General features: G+C 68.8%; 1 protein-coding gene across 1 annotated transcript in view; it reads left to right on the top strand.

The window, feature by feature from the left end:
* Positions 1–19,503, top strand: part of NOTCH3 (notch receptor 3) — a 42,291-nt gene that overhangs the window by 4,210 nt on the left and 18,578 nt on the right. Inside the window, 20 exon segments of the mRNA XM_074929970.1 lie at positions 603–745; positions 1,203–1,322; positions 1,747–1,869; positions 4,207–4,440; positions 5,224–5,379; positions 6,128–6,313; positions 7,181–7,294; positions 7,520–7,633; positions 9,183–9,416; positions 10,612–10,722; positions 11,610–11,802; positions 12,373–12,518; positions 14,057–14,176; positions 14,944–15,096; positions 16,893–17,121; positions 18,344–18,354; positions 18,357–18,398; positions 18,401–18,543; positions 19,092–19,221; positions 19,224–19,244. Coding sequence (XP_074786071.1) covers positions 603–745; positions 1,203–1,322; positions 1,747–1,869; positions 4,207–4,440; positions 5,224–5,379; positions 6,128–6,313; positions 7,181–7,294; positions 7,520–7,633; positions 9,183–9,416; positions 10,612–10,722; positions 11,610–11,802; positions 12,373–12,518; positions 14,057–14,176; positions 14,944–15,096; positions 16,893–17,121; positions 18,344–18,354; positions 18,357–18,398; positions 18,401–18,543; positions 19,092–19,221; positions 19,224–19,244 — 2,723 coding nt within the window.

Raw genomic sequence — 19,503 nt, 5'->3', positions numbered from 1 at the left:
CCCCCCCAACACAGGAAGGGGGCGAGGGGGGCACCCATGGGACCACCCCACACTTGGGGGGGGGCACCTGGCGGGGGGGGATCCCCTGGGTGACTTGGGGGGGGGTTCTATGGGGTGTAGGTCCCCCCCATGGCTGCTGAGGGGGGGTCCCATGGGTGCTGGGGGGCTCTCCTGGGTGCTGGGGGGGGGTCCGAGGTCTCCCCTGGGTGCTGGGGGGGGTCCGAGGTCCCCCCATGGGTGCTGGGGGGCTCTCCTGGGTGCTGGGGGGGGTCCGAGGTCTCCCCTGGGTGATGGGGGGGGTCCCGGGGCTCCCATGGGTGCTGGGGGGGCGGTGTCAGGTGTCCCCTGGGTGCTGGGGGGGTCCCCTGGGTGCTGGGGGGGGTCTGCAGTCCCCCCATGGGTGCTGGGGGGGTTCCCTGGGTTCTGGGGGGGTCCCCTGGGTGCTGGGGGGGGTCCCGGGGCTCCCATGGGTGCTGGGGGGGCAGTGTCAGGTGTCCCCATGGGTTCTGGGGGGGTCCCCTGGGTTCTGGGGGGGTCCCCTGGGTTCTGGGGGGGTCCCTGTCCCCCCCCCGGTGCCGTGTCTCCCATGGGTGCCCCCGCAGGTGCCAGCCGGGGGTGCTGGGGGAGCGGTGCCACCTGCGGGACCCCTGCACCCCCTCACCCTGCCCCCCCGGGGGGCTCTGCCAGAGCACCCTGCGCCAGGGCACCCTGCGCCCCCGCTGCCTCTGCCCCCCCGGCACCCGCCGTGAGTGGGGGGGACCCCAGGGTGCGGGGTCCCATCGCGGGGGGGTGGGGGGGGGTCACGACACACCCGGAGATGGGTGGGGGGTGTCCCATGGGGGGTGGGGTGGGGAAATGAGGGTGTTGGGGGGGGTTATGGGGTGAGGGGAGATGGGGGGGTGTCCCATGGGTGGGGGGACCCCATGGGGGGATGACAGTGAGGTGGGGGGGGGGTCCCATGGGGGGGGGGGGCTCTGCAGGGGGGACACAATGGGGGAGGGAGACCCATACAGGGGGATGGACCATGGGTGGGGGGGGGCCCATGGGTGGGAGATATGGGGTGGGGGGACCCCAAGGGTGGGGGCGGCCCGTGGAGGGGGTTGGGGGGGGGGAGGATGAGTCCTCTGGGTGGGTGTGGGGGGTCCTACGGGGTGGGCGGGGCGCCAGCAGGCACCCATGGGTGCCCCCCTCACCCCCCCCAGGTCCTGACTGCACCCCCCTGGAGACGCCCCCCTCCCCCCCCTGCACCCCCTCCCCCTGCCTGAACGGGGGCACCTGCCGCCAGCTGGGGGAGGGGCCCTTCGACTGCGCCTGCCTGCCCGGTGGGTGCTGGCACCCATGGGTGCTGCGGGGGGGGGACACGGGGGGGTCTCGGGGGGGAGGGAGCGTCCTGGGAAGTTGAGGGGGGGGGGGGGGGCGGCTCTTGGGGGTCCCTAGTGCTGGGGGGGGGTCCCTGGAAATCAATGGGGGCATCCGGGGGGGTCCCCAGTGCTGGGGGGGGGGGGGGGGGGGGGCTGAAAATTGGGGGGGGGGTTGAAAATTGGGGGGCGGGGTCCCTGGCACTGGGGGGGAGGGGGGGGTGTCCTTGGCACCCAACACCCTTGGCACCCACGGGGCTCCCTGGTGCCCCCCCCCGCCTCGATGGGTTTGGGGGGTGCTGGGTGCCGGGGGGGGGGGGGGTGTCCCTGACATGGGTGGGGGGGCCCCTGGCCCCACCCTGACCCCCCCACCCCGGGTGTTCCCAAGGCTTTGAGGGTCCCACCTGCGAGACCAACGTGGACGATTGTCCCGGGCACAAGTGTCTCCACGGGGGCACCTGCGTGGACGGGGTGAACACCTACAACTGCCAGTGCCCCCCCGAGTGGACGGGTGAGGGGGGCACTGGGGGGCACTGGGAGGGCACTGGGGGGCACTGGGGGGCACTGGGAGGGAACTGGGGGGCACTGGGGGACAAGGTGGGCAATGGGGTGGCCGCCAGAGTGGGCTGCAAGGCTGATAGTGACCACGGTGGCCACCAAGGTGGTCATTGAGGTGGTCACCAAGGTGGCCATGTGGGTATGGGCCAAGGTGGCCATCGAGGTGGTCGCCGAGGTGGTCACTGAGATGGTCACCAAGGTGGCCATGTGGGCATGGGCCAAGGTGGTCATCCAGGTGGTCGCCAAGGTGGCCATCGAGGTGGTCGCCAAGGTGGCCATCAAGGTGGTCGCCAAGGTGGCCATCAAGGCGGTCACCAAGGTGGCCATGTGGGCATGGGCCAAGGTGGTCATCAAGCTGGTTGCCAAGGTGGCCATCAAGGCAGTCACCAAAGCGGTCACCAAGGTGGCCATGTGGGCATGGGCCAAGGTGGTCATCAAGTTGGTTGCCAAGGTGGTCATCGAGGTGGTCATCAAGGCGGTCACCAAGGTGGTCATTGAGGTGGTCACCAAGGTGGCCATGTGGGTATGGGCCAAGGTGGCCATCAAGGTGGTCGCCAAGGTGGCCATCAAGGTGGTCGCCAAGGTGGCCATCAAGGCGGTCACCAAGGTGGGCATGGGCCAAGGTGGTCATCAAGTTGGTTGCCAAAGTGGCCATCGAGGTGGTCATCGAGGTGGTCGCCAAGGTGGCCATCAAGGCAGTCACCAAGGTGGTCATTGAGGTGGTCACCAAGGTGGCCATGTGGGCATGGGCCAAGGTGGTCATCCAGGTGGTCATTGAGGTGGTCGCCAAGGTGGCCATCAAGTTCGTCATTGAGGTTGTCACCAAGGTGGCCATGTGGGCATGGGCCAAGGCGGTCGCCAAGGTGTCCATCAAGGTAGTCACCAAAGTGGTCACCATGGTGGACATGTGGGCTAGGCCAAGGTGGGCGCTGAGGTAGACACTAGGGTGGCACTTGGGCATGGACCAAGTGGACATCACCGTGGGCACTGAGGTGGGCACTTGGCTGTGAACCGAGGTGGTCACCAGAGTGGTCACCGAGGTGGGGACCAGGATGGGCACCAAAGTGGCCCCTGAGGTAAACACCAGAGTGGGCATAAGGGTGGTCACTGAGGTGGTCATCAAGGTTGTCATTGAGATGGGGCCCAGAAGCGGCCACCAAGGAGGACCCCAAGGTGGCCATCAGGGTGTGGACTAAGGTAGTCCCCGAGATGGTCCTGGAGCTGATCACCATGGAGGTCCCCAAGGTGGTCACTGAGGTGGTCCCCGAGGTGGTCACCAAGGAGGTCCCTGAGGTGGCCAGTGGGGTGGTGGCCAGGATGGTCCCTGAGGTGGTCCCTGGAGTGGTCACCAAGGAGGTCCCTGAGGTGGCCAGTGGGGTGGTGGCCAGGATGGTCCCTGAGGTGGTCCCTGGAGTGGTCACCAAGGAGGTCCCTGAGGTGGCCAGTGGGGTGGTGGCCAGGATGGTCCCTGAGGTGGTCCCTGGAGTGGTCACCAAGGAGGTCCCTGAGGTGGCCAGTGAGGTGGTGGCCAGGATGGTCCCTGAGGTGGTCCCTGGAGTGGTCACCAAGGAGGTCCCTGAGGTGGCCAGTGGGGTGGTGGCCAGGATGGTCCCTGAGGTGGTCCCTGGAGTGGTCACCAAGGAGGTCCCTGAGGTGGCCAGTGGGGTGGTGGCCAGGATGGTCCCTGAGGTGGTCCCTGGAGTGGTCACCAAGGAGGTCCCTGAGGTGGCCAGTGAGGTGGTGGCCAGGATGGTCCCTGAGGTGGTCCCTGGAGTGGTCACCAAGGAGGTCCCTGAGGTGGCCAGTGAGGTGGTGGCCAGGATGGTCCCTGAGGTGGTCCCTGGAGTGGTCACCAAGGAGGTCCCTGAGGTGGCCAGTGGGGTGGTGGCCAGGATGGTCCCTGAGGTGGTCCCTGGAGTGGTCACCAAGGAGGTCCCTGAGGTGGCCAGTGGGGTGGTGGCCAGGATGGTCCCTGAGGTGGTCCCTGGAGTGGTCACCAAGGAGGTCCCTGAGGTGGCCAGTGGGGTGGTGGCCAGGATGGTCCCTGAGGTGGTCCCTGGAGTGGTCACCAAGGAGGTCCCTGAGGTGGCCAGTGAGGTGGTGGCCAGGATGGTCCCTGAGGTGGTCCCTGGAGTGGTCACCAAGCAGGTCCCACAGGCCCTCAGCAGACCCAGGCCAAGGTGGTCCCTGAGATGTTCTCAGATGGTCTCCAAGAAGGTTCCTCAGGTTGCCCACCAAGCCCTGCCTGACCCCCCCACCCCCCCACATGTCCCGTGTCCCCCCCCCCCAGGCCAGTTCTGCACCGAGGACGTGGACGAGTGCCAACTGCAGCCCAACGCTTGCCACAACGGGGGCACCTGCTTCAACACCCAAGGTGGCCACACCTGCGTCTGCGTCAACGGTTGGACGGGCGAGAGCTGCAGCGAGAACATCGACGACTGCGCCACCGCCGTCTGCTTCAACGGGGCCACCTGCCACGACCGCGTGGCCTCCTTCTACTGCGCCTGCCCCATGGGCAAGACGGGTGAGGGGTGGGTGGGGGGCACCTGTGAGGGTGCCGGGGGGGGGTGGGCAACCTCAAGGGAGTCCTGGGGTTGGGGTGGGAACCGCCAAGGGCAGGGCTAGCGTGGGGGGAGGCACCCAAGGGTGCTCTGGGGTGGGGTGGGGAATTCCAAGAGGACCCTGGGGTGGGGTGGGCACCCATAGGTGCACCTCGGCTTTGGGTGGGCACCCCCAAGGGCACCCTGGTATGGGGTGGGAACCTCCAAGGGCACCCTGGGGTGGGGTGGGCACCCCCAAGGGCACCCTGGGGTGGGATGGGCACCCATAAGTGCACCTCGGCTTTGGGTGGGCACCCCCAAGGGCACCCTGGGGTGGGGTGGGCACCCCCAAGGGCACCCTGGGGTGGGGTGGGCACCCCCAAGGGCACCCTGGGGTGGGATGGGCACCCATAAGTGCACCTCAGTTTTGAGTGGGCACCTCTAAGAGCACCCTGGCTTTGGGTGGGGACGCCCAGGGGCACCCTGACATGGGATGGGGAACTTCCAAGGGCACCCTGGCTTTGGGCGGGCACCCTGGGGTGGCTTTGGCAGAGATTGGGTGACACCAGGATGGGGTGGGCACCCTTGGCATGGGGTTGGGTGGCACCGTCACGGGGTGGGCACCACCCTTGGGTCCTCTTGCATGGGGGTGGGCACCTCAGGTAGGGGGTCAAAGAACCCACGACCCCCCTTGGCATGGGGTGGGCGCCCACTGTGGGGAGGGGGTGTCACCCTCATGGGTGCCCTGACACCCCGGTGGGTGCCAGGCCTGCTGTGCCACCTGGACGATGCCTGCGTCAGCAACCCCTGCCACGAGGACGCCATCTGCGACACCAACCCCGTCAACGGCCGCGCCATCTGCACCTGCCCCCCCGGCTTCACCGGCGGCGCCTGCGACCAGGACGTTGACGAGTGCTCCATCGGTGGGTGGGGGGCACCCATGGGTGGGGAGGGGGATGCCATGGCTGTGGGACACTCATCGATGGAGGGCACCTGTGGGTTGAGGCACGGATTCGTGTAGGCAGAGAGGACGGGCAGGACCGCGCCCCCATGAGCCATCGCCATGGCGATGGGCCCAAGAAGAGGAGCACCCATGGGTGGTGGGGGCACCCCTGCGTGGTGGTGGGCGGCAATTCGGGGGGGGGGGGGGCGGGCGTCAAGCGTGGGCAGAGAACAAAGACAAGACTGCGCATCCACGAGCCATCTCCATGGTGATGGACCCAAGAGGGAGGACACCCATGGGGGTTGGGGGGCACCCGTGGGTGTTGGGGGGCACCCGTGAGTGTTGGGAGCACCCTTGGGTGGTGGTAGGGGGTGTCTGTGCATGGGGGGGGGGGGGCAGTCAACCACGGGCAGAGAGCACAGGTAGGGCTGCACCCCCATGAGCCATCACCATGGCAAATGAGCCAAGAGGGAGGGCACCCATGGGTATTGGGGGGCACCCATGGGTATTGGGGGGCACCTATGGGTGGGGGTCATCCATGGGTGGTGGTGTTGGGTGTTCATTCGTGGTGGGGTGGGGGGGTGGGTGTCGTCCATGGGCAGAGAGCGCAGGCAGAGCTACACCCCTGTGAGCCATCCCCACGGTGACGGACCCAAGAAGAGGAGCACCCATAGGTGGAGGCCACCCATGGGTGCTGACGCCTCCCTTGCGCCCCCCCCCCCCTCCAGGCGCCAACCCCTGCGAGCACTTCGGGCGCTGCGTGAACACCCAGGGCTCCTTCGAGTGCCGCTGCGGGCGGGGCTACGCGGGGCCGCGCTGCGAGAGCGACGTCAACGAGTGTCTGTCGGGGCCCTGCCGCAACCAGGCCACCTGCCTGGACCGCATCGGGCGCTTCACCTGCATCTGCATGGCCGGTGGGGGCAGCACCCATGGGTGCTGGGGGGGGCTGGGGTGGAGGTGGGCCCTGGGCTGGGAGCTGGGGTGGTCCTGGGATGATGGGGGGGGCGCCGGATCTGGGGGGGGGGGGGGGGTGTGGGAACTGGGTTGGTCTTGGGATGGGTGCTGGGATGGGCGTGGGCCCCCGTGTGGTCTGGGGATGGGTGGGGGTCTTCAGATGGGTGCTGGGATGGGCGTGGGCCCCCGTGTGGTCTGGGGATGGGTGGGGGTCTTCAGATGGGTGCTGGGATGGGCGTGGGCCCCCGTGTGGTCTGGGGATGGGTGGGGGTCTTCAGATGGGTGCTGGGATGGGCGTGGGCCCCCGTGTGGTCTGGGGATGGGTGGGGGTCTTCAGATGGGTGCTGGGATGGGCGTGGGCCCCCGTGTGGTCTGGGGATGGGTGGGGGTCTTCAGATGGGTGCTGGGATGGTCCTGGGATGGGCGTGGGCCCCCGTGTGGTCTCGGGATGGGTGGGGGTCTTCAGATGGGTGCTGGGATGGGCGTGGGCCCCCGTGTGGTCTGGGGATGGGTGGGGGGAAGGGGAGGGGGCTGGTGTGGTTCTGAGGTCTGGTGTAGGACCATATATGGTCTTGGGATGGGTGGGGGTCTCGGTGGGGTCTCAGGATGGGTGCTGAGATGGGTGCTGGAGTGGATGGGGGTCTTGCTGGGGGACCTGGGATGGGTGGGGGACGGGTGGGGGTCTCGGTGTGGGTCCAGGCAGCCTCCACCTACACTTGCACAGCCAGTGGGTGCCCCGTGTGGGCACGGGGAGGGGCAAGGTGGTGTCAGGGTGGGGGTGAGGGTGCGGGGGGGCGCAGGGCGGGTGACGGTGGCGGTGGGTGCAGGGTTCAGCGGGCCCCTGTGCGAGCTGGAGGTGGACGAGTGCCAGAGCAGCCCCTGCGCCAACGGCGGCCGCTGCCACGACCTGGTCAACGGCTTCTCCTGCTCCTGCCCCCCCGGTGAGCCCCCCCCAGCACCCACCCCCCCCACCCCCTCAGCACCCACCCCCCCCACACCGAACCCACCCCCATCGTGGGCACCCACCTGTGGGTTCCTGGGCATGGGGGGGGGGGGGCGGCTTCAGAACGAAGTGGCCCCTTTTAGGGGTGCAGAAAATCGGGGGGGGGGGCCCATAGGGGGCTCACTCCCTCTCCCCCCCCCACCCATGGGTGCCCCCCACCCAGGTTTCTCGGGCCCCACCTGCCAGACGGACATGGACGAGTGCGCCAGCACCCCCTGCCGCAACGGCGCCAAGTGCCTCGACCGCCCCAACGGCTACGAGTGCCGCTGCGCCGAGGGTGAGCCCCCCCCGGGACCCCCAGCACCCATGGGTGGGCACAGAACCTTGGCATTGACCACCTGGCACCCATGGGTGGGCACAGAATCCAGCGTTGACCAGTTGGCACCCATGGGTGGCCATGGAACCCAAGCATTGACCATCATGCACCCATGGGGGCTCTTGATCTCCTGGCATAGACCACCTGGCACCCATGGGTGGCCCTAACCTCAATGTGTTGACCAACTTGCACCCATGGGTGTCCCCAACATCTGGCATTGCCCACCCTGCACCCATGAGTGTCCTTGACCTCCTGGTGTTGTCCATCTTGCACCCGTGGGTGTCCTTGATCTCCTGGCATTGGCCACCCTGCACCCATGGGTGGGCACAGAACCCTGGCATTGACCACCTGGCACCCATGGGTGGGCACAGAATCCAGCATTGACCAATTGGCACCCATGGGTGGCCATGGAAGCCAACACTGACCACCCTGCACCCATGGGTGGCCATGGATCCACAGCATTGGCCACCCTGCACCCATGGGTGGCCATGGAACCCAAGCATTGACCATCATGCACCCATGGCGGCTCTTAATCTCCTGGCATAGACCACCTGGCACCCATGGGTGGCCCTAACCTCAATGTGTTGACCAACTTGCACCCATGGGTGTCCCCAACATCTGGCATTGCCCATCTTGACCTCCTGGTGTTGTCCATCTTGCACCCGTGGGTGTCCTTGACCTCCTGGCATTGGCCACCCTGCACCCATGGGTGTCCTTGACCTCCTGGTGTTGTCCATCTTGCACCCGTGGGTGTCCTTGACCTCCTGGCATTGGCCACCCTGCACCCATGGGTGTCCTTGACCTCCTGGTGTTGTCCATCTTGCACCCGTGGGTGTCCTTGACCTCCTGGCATTGGCCACCCTGCACCCATGGGTGTCCTTGACCTCCTGGTGTTGTCCATCTTGCACCCGTGGGTGTCCTTGACCTCCTGGCATTGGCCACCCTGCACCCATGGGTGTCCTTGACCTCCTGGTGTTGTCCATCTTGCACCCGTGGGTGTCCTTGACCTCCTGGCATTGGCCACCCTGCACCCATGGGTGTCCTTGACCTCCTGGTGTTGTCCATCTTGCACCCGTGGGTGTCCTTGACCTCCTGGCATTGGCCACCCTGCACCCATGGGTGTCCTTGACCTCCTGGTGTTGTCCATCTTGCACCCGTGGGTGTCCTTGACCTCCTGGCATTGGCCACCCTGCACCCATGGGTGTCCTTGACCTCCTGGTGTTGTCCATCTTGCACCCGTGGGTGTCCTTGACCTCCTGGCATTGGCCACCCTGCACCCATGGGTGTCCTTGACCTCCTGGTGTTGTCCATCTTGCACCCGTGGGTGTCCTTGACCTCCTGGCATTGGCCACCCTGCACCCATGGGTGTCCTTGACCTCCTGGTGTTGTCCATCTTGCACCCATGGGTGTCCTTGACCTCCTGGCATTGGCCACCCTGCACCCATGGGTGTCCTTGACCTCCTGGCGTCACCCACCCTCCACCTATGGGTGCTCTCCCCCACCCCCTCAGGTTTCGAGGGTGCCCTCTGCGAGCACAACGTGGACGACTGTTGGCCGGACCCGTGCCACCACGGGACGTGCCTGGACGGCGTCGCCAGCTTCTCCTGCGCCTGCGCCCCCGGCTTCACCGGCACCCGCTGCGAGCGCCAGCGGGACGAGTGCGCCAGCAGCCCCTGCCGCCACGGCGGGAAGTGCATCGACCGCGTCGACGCCTACCAGTGCAACTGCCCCCCCGGCACCACCGGTAGGGCCCAGGGTGGGGCTCCTCTGGGCATGGGGTGGGTGCTGGAGGCCATGTTGGGTCTCGTCTGAGCATGGGGTGGGTGCTGGAGACCATGTGGGGTCTCATCTGGGCATGGGGTGGGTGCTGTGGGTCTCCTCTAGGCGTGGGGTGGGTGCTGGAGGCCATGTTGGGTCTCATCTGGGCATGGGGTGGGTGCTGTGGGTCTCCTCTAGGCATGGGGTGGGTGCTGGAGGCCATGTGGGGTCTCATCCGGGCATGGGGTGGGTGCTGGAGACCATCTTGGGTCTCATCTGGGCATGGGGTGGGTGCTGTGGGTCTCCTCTAGGCATGGGGTGGGTGCTGGAGGCCATGTTGGGTCTCATCTGGGCAAGGGGTGGGTGCTGGGCATAGAATCGGGTCTCATGTGGGCATGGGGTGGGTGCTGGACTCGGTGTGGGGTCTTCTCTGGTCATAGGTTGGGTGCTGGAGGTGGTGTTGGGTCCCAGTTGGTCATGGGTTGGGTGCTGGAGGTGGTGTTGGGTCCCAGTTGGTCATGGGTTGGGTGCTTGAGGTGGTGATGGGTCCCAGTTGGTCATGGGTTGGGTGCTCGAGGTGGTGATGGGTCCCAGTTGGTCATGGGTTGGGTGCTGGAGGTGGTGATGGGTCCCAGTTGGTCATGGGTTGGGTGCTCAAGGTGGTGTTGGGTCCCAGTTGGTCATGGGTTGGGTGCTCGAGGTGGTGTTGGGTCCCAGTTGGTCATGGGTTGGGTGCTCGAGGTGGTGTTGGGTCCCAGTTGGTCATGGGTTGGGTGCTGGAGGTGATGATGGGTCCCAGTTGGTCATGGGTTGGGTGCTGGAGGTGATGATGGGTCCCAGTTGGTCATGGGTTGGGTGTTGGAGATGGTGTTGGGTCCCAGTTGGTCATGGGTTGGGTGCTCGAGGTGGTGATGGGTCCCAGTTGGTCATGGGTTGGGTGCTGGAGGTGGTGATGGGTCTTTCTGGGCATGAAGTGGGTGCTGGGTGTGGCCTTGTGTCCCATCAGGCCATGGGGTGGGTGCCACCACAGGGTCCTCACTGGGTGCCACCACATCCCACGTGCCCACGGGCCAGGAAGGGGGTTGGTGGGACGCCCCACCTGGGCGACTCGACCCTTCACCCCAGGGTGCCCCGGCCAGTCATGGGGTGGGTGCTGAGGTCGGGCCACCCTTGGGTGCCAGGTGTCAACTGCGAGGTGAACCCCGACGACTGCGCCAGCGACCCCTGCGCCCACGGCACCTGCCACGACGGCCTCGACCGCTACGACTGCGTCTGCCAGCCCGGCTTCACCGGTGGGTGCCCATGGGTGCTCCCATGGGTGCTGGGAGGTCTTGGTGCCCACTGGGTGCTCCCATGGGTGCTGGGGTCCTTGGTGCCCACTGGGTGCTCCCATGGGTGCTGGGAGGTCTTGGTGCCCACTGGGTGCTCCCATGGGTGCTGGGAGGTCTTGGTGCCCACTGGGTGCTCCCATGGGTGCTGGGGTCCTTGGTGCCCACTGGGTGTTCCCATGGGTGCTGGGAGGTCTTGGTGCCCACTGGGTGTTCCCATGGGTGCTGGGAGGTCTTGGTGCCCACTGGGTGCTCCCATGGGTGCTGGGAGGTCCTTGGTGCCCACTGGGTGCTCCCATGGGTGCTGGGAGGTCTTGGTGCCCACTGGGTGCTCCCATGGGTGCTGCGAGGCCTTGGTGCCCACTGGGTGCTCCCATGGGTGCTGGGAGGTCCTTGGTGCCCACTGGGTGCTCCCATGGGTGCTGGGGTCCTTGGTGCCCACTGGGTGCTCCCATGGGTGCTGGGAGGTCCTTGGTGCCCCCTGGGTGCTCCCATGGGTGCTGGGAGGTCCTTGGTGCCCCCTGGGTGCTCCCATGGGTGCTGGGGTCCTTGCTGTCTGTTTGGGTGTTGGTGTGGGTGTTGCCCGTGTTGGGTGCCCCACTGATGACCCATGTTGGGTGCCCCACTGACCACCCCTGACGGCTGCTCCTGTTGGGTGCTCTTGTTGGGTGCCCCCCGTTGACCACCTCTGTTGGGTGCCCGCGTCGATCCCCCGTGTTGGGTCCCTCTATCCATCACCCACACTCGGTGCCCTTCTTGGGTGCCCCTGTTGACTACCCCAGTTGGGTGCCCACCCGGGTGCCCCACCCTAAACCCCACCCCCCTCCATGCACCCCCACCCACCCACCCAGGTCCCCGTTGCGACGTGGAGATCAACGAATGCGCCTCCAACCCCTGCCACGAGGGTGGCACCTGCGTGGACGGCGCCAACGGCTTCACCTGCCTCTGCCCGCCGGGCACCCGCGACGCCCAGTGTCGCCCCAGCACCCAACCCTGCCGCAGCAGCCCCTGCGCCCACGGCACCTGCCGCGACCACGGCGACGGGTGAGCACCCATTGGGTGCTGGGGGCGGGTGGGAGGTGGGCTGGGAGGGGGCCTGCAGGGAGTCTGGGGGTGCCCATGGGGGTGCCCATGGGTGCCCGTGGGTGTCTGGGGGTGCCCATGGGTATCTATGGGTGCTCGAACTGGAGGTTCTGGGGTGCCTGAGAATGTCTGTGGGTGCTGATGGGTGCTCTGGGTACCTTGGGGGGTGCCCGTGGGGGTGTCTGGGGGTGCCCATGGGTGCCCGGGGGTGTTTGGGGGTGCCCATGGGGGTGTCTATGGGTGCCCATGGATATCTATGGGTGCTCAAATTGGGGGTTCTGGGGTGCCTGAGGATGTCTGGGGGTGCTCTGGGTGCCTTGGGGGGTGCCCAAGGATGTCCATGGGTGCCCATGGGTGTCTGGGGGTGCCCATGGGTGCCCGAGGGTGTCTGGGGGTGCCCGAGGGTGTCTGGGGGGGCACCCAAGGGTGTTTGGGGGGTGCCTGAGGGTGCCCACGGATACCTGGGGGGCTGGCAGGGAGCACCCTTGGGTGCCCAGCACCCATCCTGAGTGTGTGTCCCCCCCCCCACAGGTTCACCTGCGAGTGCCAGCCGGGCTGGGGGGGTCCCACGTGCGCCCGCAGGGAGGACCCCTGCGCCCCCCGGCCCTGCCGCCACGGGGGCACCTGCACCCCCCTGGGGGGGGGGTACCGCTGCTCCTGCCGCCCCGGATACCGGGGTACGGCCCCCGGGGACACCCCCTGCTCTGGGGACACCCTGGGGTCCCCTGCCCACCCTGGGGACACCCTGCCCACCCTGGGGACAGCCTGGTGACACCCTGGGGACCCTCTGCCCACCCTGGGGACCCTCCGCCCACCTTGGTGACACCCTGGGGACCCTCTGCCCTCCCTGGGGACCCTCTGCCCACCCTGGGGACCCTCTGCCCACCTTGGTGACACCCTGGGGACCCTCTGCCCACCCTGGGGACCCTCCACCCACCTTGGTGACACCCTGGGGACCCCCTGCCCACCCTGGGGACCCTCCGCCCACCTTGGTGACACCCTGGGGACCCCCTGCCCACCCTGGGGACCCTCCGCCCACCTTGGTGACACCCTGGGGACCCTCTGCCCACACTGGGGACAGCCTGGTGTCACCCTGGGGACCCCCTGCCCACACTGGGGACCCTCCGCCCACCTTGGTGACACCCTGGGGACCCTCTGCCCACCCTGGGGACCCTCCGCCCACCTTGGTGACACCCTGGGGACCCCCTTCCCACCCTGGCGACACTCTGGGGACCCTCTGGGGACCCCCTGCCCACCCTAGCGACACCCTGGTGTCACCCTTAGGACCCTCTGCCCATCTGGGAACACCCTGGGGACCTCCTGGGGATCCCCTGCCACGTCCCCCATTGTCCCCATGTCCCCACCACGCCCTCACCCCCATCCCCGTGTCCCCACCCAGGGTGACACGTGTGTGTGTCCCCCCCCCGCAGGCACCCAGTGCCAGGTGGAGGTGGACGAATGCGCCTCGGGGCCGTGTCACCACGGGGGGACCTGCCTGGACGGCGCCGGCACCTACCGCTGCCTCTGCGCCCCGCCCTTCACGGGTGGGCACCCATGGGTGCTGGGGGGCTCTGGGGGTGGGGGGGACGCCTCTGCGCCCCGCCCTTCACGGGTGGGCACCCATGGGTGCTGGGTGACGTACCTGGTGGCTTTGTCTCATGTCCTGATGGGTGCCACCATTCTGGGTGCCTTGATGGGTGCCACCGTGCCAGGCACCCAGTGGCGGTCATGACCTCATGGGTGCCACCATGTTGGGTGCCCATGGTGGCAGTACCCTCATGGGTGCCACCATGCCAGGCACCTGGTGGTGGCCATGTCTTGATGGGTGTCACCACACTGGGTGCGCCAACGGGTGCCACCAGACTGAGTGTCCCCGTGGTGGCCACGTCATCATGGGTGCCACCACATTGGGTGCCCAGTGGTGGCCATACCCTCATGGGTGCCACCATGCCAGGCACCCAGTGGTGGCCATGTCTTGATGGGTGCCACCGCGCTGGGTGTCCCCATGGTGGCCATGTCCTCATGGGTGCCACCATGCCAGGCACCCAATGGTGGCCATGTCCTGATGGGTGCCACCACATTGGGTGCCCAGTGGTGGCCATACCCTCACGGGTGCCACCACGCTGGGTGTCCCCATGGTGGCCACGTCCTTCTGGGTGCCCCCCTGCCTGTCACCCAGGGGGGTGCCGATGCCTGACGGGGTCCCCGGGCGCAGGGCGGGCGTGCGAGGTGACGCTGGCTCCCTGCTCCCCCAACCCGTGTGACAACGGCGGCGTCTGTGTCCCCACCCCCGACTACGGGGCCTTCACCTGCCGCTGCCCCCCCGGCTGGCAAGGTACCCGCACCCCAGGGTGCCCCCCCACCCCCGCGCACCCACCTCCACCGTCACAGTGACCTTGACCCTCCTCCCTCCGGGCACCCTGATCGCCCACCCCCCTTGAGCACCCTGACACCCCTGAGCACCCTGACCCCCCCCATGTCACCCAACCCCCCCCCAGTGCATCCTGACCCCCCCCATGTCACCCAAACCCCCCTTGGGGCACCCTGACCCCCCCCGGTGCACCTTGACCCCCCCCATGTCACCCAAACCCCCCTGGTGCACCCTGACCCCCCCCATGTCACCCAAACTCCCCCCTTGGGCACCCTGACCCCCCCCCACCATGTCACCCAAACCCCCCCTTGGGCACCCTGACCCCCCCCGGGGCACCCTGACCCCCCCCATGTCACCCCAACACCCTCCCTGGGCACCCTGACCCCCCCTGGGGCACACTGACCCCCCCCCTTGGAGCACCCTGACCCCCCCCATGTCACCCAAACCCCCCCTTGGGCACCCTGACCCCCCCCATGTCACCCCAACACCCTCCCTGGGCACCCTGACCCCCCCTGGGGCACACTGACCCCCCCCCTTGGAGCACCCTGACCCCCCCCATGTCACCCAAACCCCCCCTTGGGCACCCTGACCCCCCCCATGTCACCCCAACACCCTCCCTGGGCACCCTGACACCCCCCCCATGTCACCCAAACCCCCCCTTGGGCACCCTGACCCCCCCTTGGGGCACCCTGACCCCCCCCGGGGCACCCTGACCCCCCCTTGCCCCCCAGGCGAGCGGTGCCGGGAGGACGTGGATGAGTGCGGGCAGAGCCCCTGCCTGCACGGGGGGGTCTGCGCCAACCACCCCGGCACCTTTGGGTGCCTCTGCCCCCGCGGCTACGGGGGGGCCACCTGCCAGCACGACCTCGATGACTGTCACCCCGGTGAGGGGACACGGGGACAGCGGGGGGGGGACAGGGGTGCTGGGGGGGCACCGGGGGAGGGGAAAATGGCGGGGGGGGGAACTGGGGGCACTGGTGGGGAGACACGGGGGGGGGTGATGGGGAAACTGGGGGGGGACACTGAGAGGGGGACGTTGGGGACACTGGAGGAACTGGGGACACTGGGACAGGGGTGCTGGGGGGACTGGGGACAGTGGGAGGGGAAACTGGGGGCACTGGTGGGGAGACACGGGGAGCACTGGGGAAACTGGGGGGGGGGACACTGGGGGGGGACACTGAGAGGGGGACGTTGGGGACACTGGAGGAACTGGGGACACTGGGACACGGCAAGGAGAGGGGTGCTGGGGGACACTGGGGACACTGGGACAGGGGTGCTGGGGGGACTGGGGACAGTGGGAGGGGAAACTGGGGGCACTGGTGGGGAGACACGGGGAGCACTGGGGAAACTGGGGGGGGGACACTGAGAGGGGGACGTTGGGGACACTGGGGACACTGGGACAGGGAAGCTGGAGGGACTGGGGACACTGGGACATGGGGGACGGGGGTGCTGGGCAGACTGGGGACAGTGGGTGGGGGGAAACGGGTGGGAAACTGGGGACACTGAGAAGGGGACACTGGGGAAACTGGGGCAACTGGAGACACTGGGATGTGACAAGGACAGGGCTACTGGGGGGACTGGGGACACTGGGACATGGATGCTGGGAGGCTCAGGAGGTGGGGGGCCACCAAGACTCCGGGGGGGGCACCGAGCCTCGGAGGGGGACACTGAGGGGCTTGGGGACAGCTGGGGGGGCCACCAAGACTCTGAGGGGGGGCATTGAGGGACTTGGGGACAGCTGGGGGGGCCACCAAGACTCTGGGGGGGGCATTGAGGGGCTTGGGGACAGCTGGGGGGGCCACCAAGACTCGGGGGGGGCATTGAGGGACTTGGGGACAGCTGGGGGGGCCACCAAGACTCGGGGGGGGCATTGAGGGACTTGGGGACAGCTGGGGGGGCCACCAAGACTCTGAGGGACATTGAGGCTCTTGGGGACACCAGGGGGGGCTGGGGGGGCCACCAAGTCTCTGGGGGGGGGCATTGAGGTGCTTGGGGACACCAGGGGGGGCCACCAGGGGGGGCCACCAAGACTCTGGGGGGCATTGGGGTGCTTGGGGACACCAGGGGGGGCCACCAAGACTCTGGGGGGCATTGAGGGGCTTGGGGACACCAGGGGGGGCCACCAAGTCTCTGGGGGGGGCATTGAGGCGCTTGGGGACACCAGGGGGGGCCACCAAGACTCTGGGGGGCATTGAGGGGCTTGGGGACACCAGGGGGGGCCACCAAGACTCTGGGGGGCATTGAGGGGCTTGGGGACACCAGGGGGGGCCACCAGGGGGGGCCACCAAGTCTCTGGGGGGGGCATTGAGGCGCTTGGGGACACCAGGGGGGGCCACCAAGTCTCTGGGGGGGGCATTGAGGGACTTGGGGACAGCTGGGGGGGCCACCAAGACTCTGAGGGACATTGAGGCTCTTGGGGACACCAGGGGGTGCTGGGGGGGCCATCAAGACTCTGGGGGACATTGAGGGGCTTGGGAACACCGGGGGGGCCACCAAGTCTCTGGGGGGGGCATTGAGGCGCTTGGGGACACCAGGGGGGGCCACCAAGGCTCGGGGGGGGCCACAAAGTCTCTGGGGGACATTGAGGCGCTTGGGGACCTCAGGGGGGGCCTGGGCACAGTGGGGGGGCTGCCATGGTGACCCCCCGGGGGTGTGTGTGTGTGTGTGTCCCCCCCCCCAGACCCGTGCCTGAACGGGGGCACCTGCCGGGACGGGGTGGGGACCTTCTCGTGCACTTGCCCCCCCGGCTGGGGCGGCCCCCGCTGCGGCGCGGAGGAGGACGAGTGCGGGAGCCGGCCCTGCCGCAACGGCGGCACCTGCAGCGACCACGTCAACGGCTTCACCTGCGCCTGCCCCCCCGGCTGGGGCGGCCCCCGCTGCCAGCACGACACCCCCGACTGCACCCACAGGTACCCCCGGGGCCACCGGCGCCCACCGGCGCCCACGGGTCGCCCCAAGGCGACGCGATGGCCCCCCACGGGCGTGGGAATGGCTCGGCACCCTCGGGTGGCGCCGAGGCTGGCCGTGCCCGTGTGATGTGGCCCCCCCCCCCCCGTCTGTGTCTGGAGGCGGCAGCACCCGTGGGTGCCCTTGGACCCCCCACCAGCACCCGTGGGTGCCCTTGGACCCCCCCACCAGCACCCCTGGGTGCCCTTGGACCCCCGTAACCCCCTTCGCACCCCACCAGCACCCATGGGTGCCCTTGGACCCCCATAACCCCCTTCTCCACCCCACCAGCACCCCTGGGTGCCCTTGGACCCCCCACCAGCACCCATGGGTGCCCTTGGACCCCCGTAACCCCCTTCGCACCCCACCAGCACCCATGGGTGCCCGTGGACCCCCGTAACCCCCTTCTCCACCCCACCAGCACCCATGGGTGCCCTTGGACCCCCCACCAGCACCCCTGGGTGCCCTTGGACCCCCGTAACCCCCTTCGCACCCCACCAGCACCCATGGGTGCCCGTGGACCCCCGTAACCCCCTTCTCCACCCCACCAGCACCCATGGGTGCCCTTGGACCCCCCACCAGCACCCCTGGGTGCCCTTGGACCCCCGTAACCCCCTTCGCACCCCACCAGCACCCATGGGTGCCCTTGGACCCCCCACCAGCACCCATGGGTGCCCTTGGACCCCCATAACCCCCTTCTCCACCCCACCAGCACCCCTGGGTGCCCTTGGACCCCCGTAACCCCCTTCTCCACCCCACCAGCACCCATGGGTGCCCTTGGACCCCCCACCAGCACCCCTGGGTGCCCTTGGACCCCATAACCCCCTTCTCCACCCCACCAGCACCCATGGGTGCCCTTGGACCCCCCCACCAGCACCCCTGGGTGCCCTTGGACCCCCGTAACCCCCTTCTCCACCCCACCAGCACCCATGGGTGCCCGTGGACCCCCGTAACCCCCTTCTCCACCCCACCAGCACCCATGGGTGCCCTTGGACCCCCCCACCAGCACCCCTGGGTGCCCTTGGACCCCCCACCAGCACCCCTGGGTGCCCTTGGACCCCCATAACCCCCTTCGCACCCCACCAGCACCCATGGGTGCCCTTGGGACCCCCCACCAGCACCCCTGGGTGTCACGGGGGCACCCATGGGTGCTGAGCCCCCTCTGCGCGTGTGTCCCCCCCCCAGCTCCTGCTTCAACGGGGCACCTGCATCGAGGGCGTCGCCTCCTTCTCGTGCCGCTGCCCCCCGGGTTCTGGGGCGCCCACTGCCAGCACCCACCCGATGGGTGCCGGGGGCAGCCCTGCCTGCAGGGGGGCACCTGCGTCACCGCGGGGGACACCTTCCGCTGCCTCTGCCCCCCGGGGTACACCGGCACCCAGTGCCAGGTGAGGGGGGCACCCATGGGTGCTGGGCGGGGGGGGGCACCCTGCACCCACCCACCGTGAGTCCCCGGGGCTTTGGGCACCCGTGGACCCGGGCGCCCCTTTCCCTCTGTGATCTGGGGGTCACAGCACCCATCAACCTGGGCACCCCCCGACACCCCCCCCTAACCCCCCCCCCCCCCGACACTCTCTGACGTCCCCCCGGGCCCCCCCTGACCCCCACCCACACCCCCGGCCCCCCCAAGCCCCCCCTCAAATCCCCTTTGCCCCCCCCCCGGGCCCCCCCTGATTCCCCTTTGACTCCCCCCGACCCCCCCAAACCCACTTTGACCCCCCCCTGACCCCCCCAAATCCCCTTTGCCCCCTCCCCCGACCCCCCTGACCCCCCCAAATCCCCTTTGCCCCCCCCCGAACCCCCCCAAATCCCCTTTGATCCCCCAACCCCCCTGACCCCCCCAAATCCCCTTTGCTCCCCCCCCGTATCCCCCTGACCCCCCAAATCCCCTCTGACCCCCCCCCCCCGGACCCCCCTGACCCCCCCGGCCCCCCAGAGCACCCAGGACCTGTGCCGGGGGGGTCCCTGCCTGCACGGGGGCCGGTGCCTGCAAACGGGGGGGCACCGTGTCCTGCCTGTGCCCCCCCCCTGGACCGGCAGCGCCTGCGACGTCCCCAACGTCACCTGCGCACCGCCGCCGCCCAGCGAGGTCAGCGCCCGGCACTGGGGGCACTGGGAGGACTGGGAGGGCCGCGTTCCTTCCCAGTTTGGGGGACTGGGGGCACTGGGAGGACTGGGAGGGCCGCGTTCCTTCCCAGTTTGGGGGACTGGGGGCACTGGGAGGACTGGGAGGGCCGCGTTCCTTCCCAGTTTGGGGGACTGGGGGCACTGGGAGGACTGGGAGGGCGCGTTCCTTCCCAGTTTGGGGACTGGGGGCACTGGGAGGACTGGGAGGGCCGCGTTCCTTC

The sequence above is a fragment of the Athene noctua genome, chromosome 31 (genome assembly GCF_965140245.1).
Source record: "Athene noctua chromosome 31, bAthNoc1.hap1.1, whole genome shotgun sequence".
NCBI lineage: Eukaryota > Metazoa > Chordata > Aves > Strigiformes > Strigidae > Athene > Athene noctua.
Note: the sequence above shows the minus strand (reverse complement) of the source record. Positions and strands in the feature narration are given on the sequence as shown.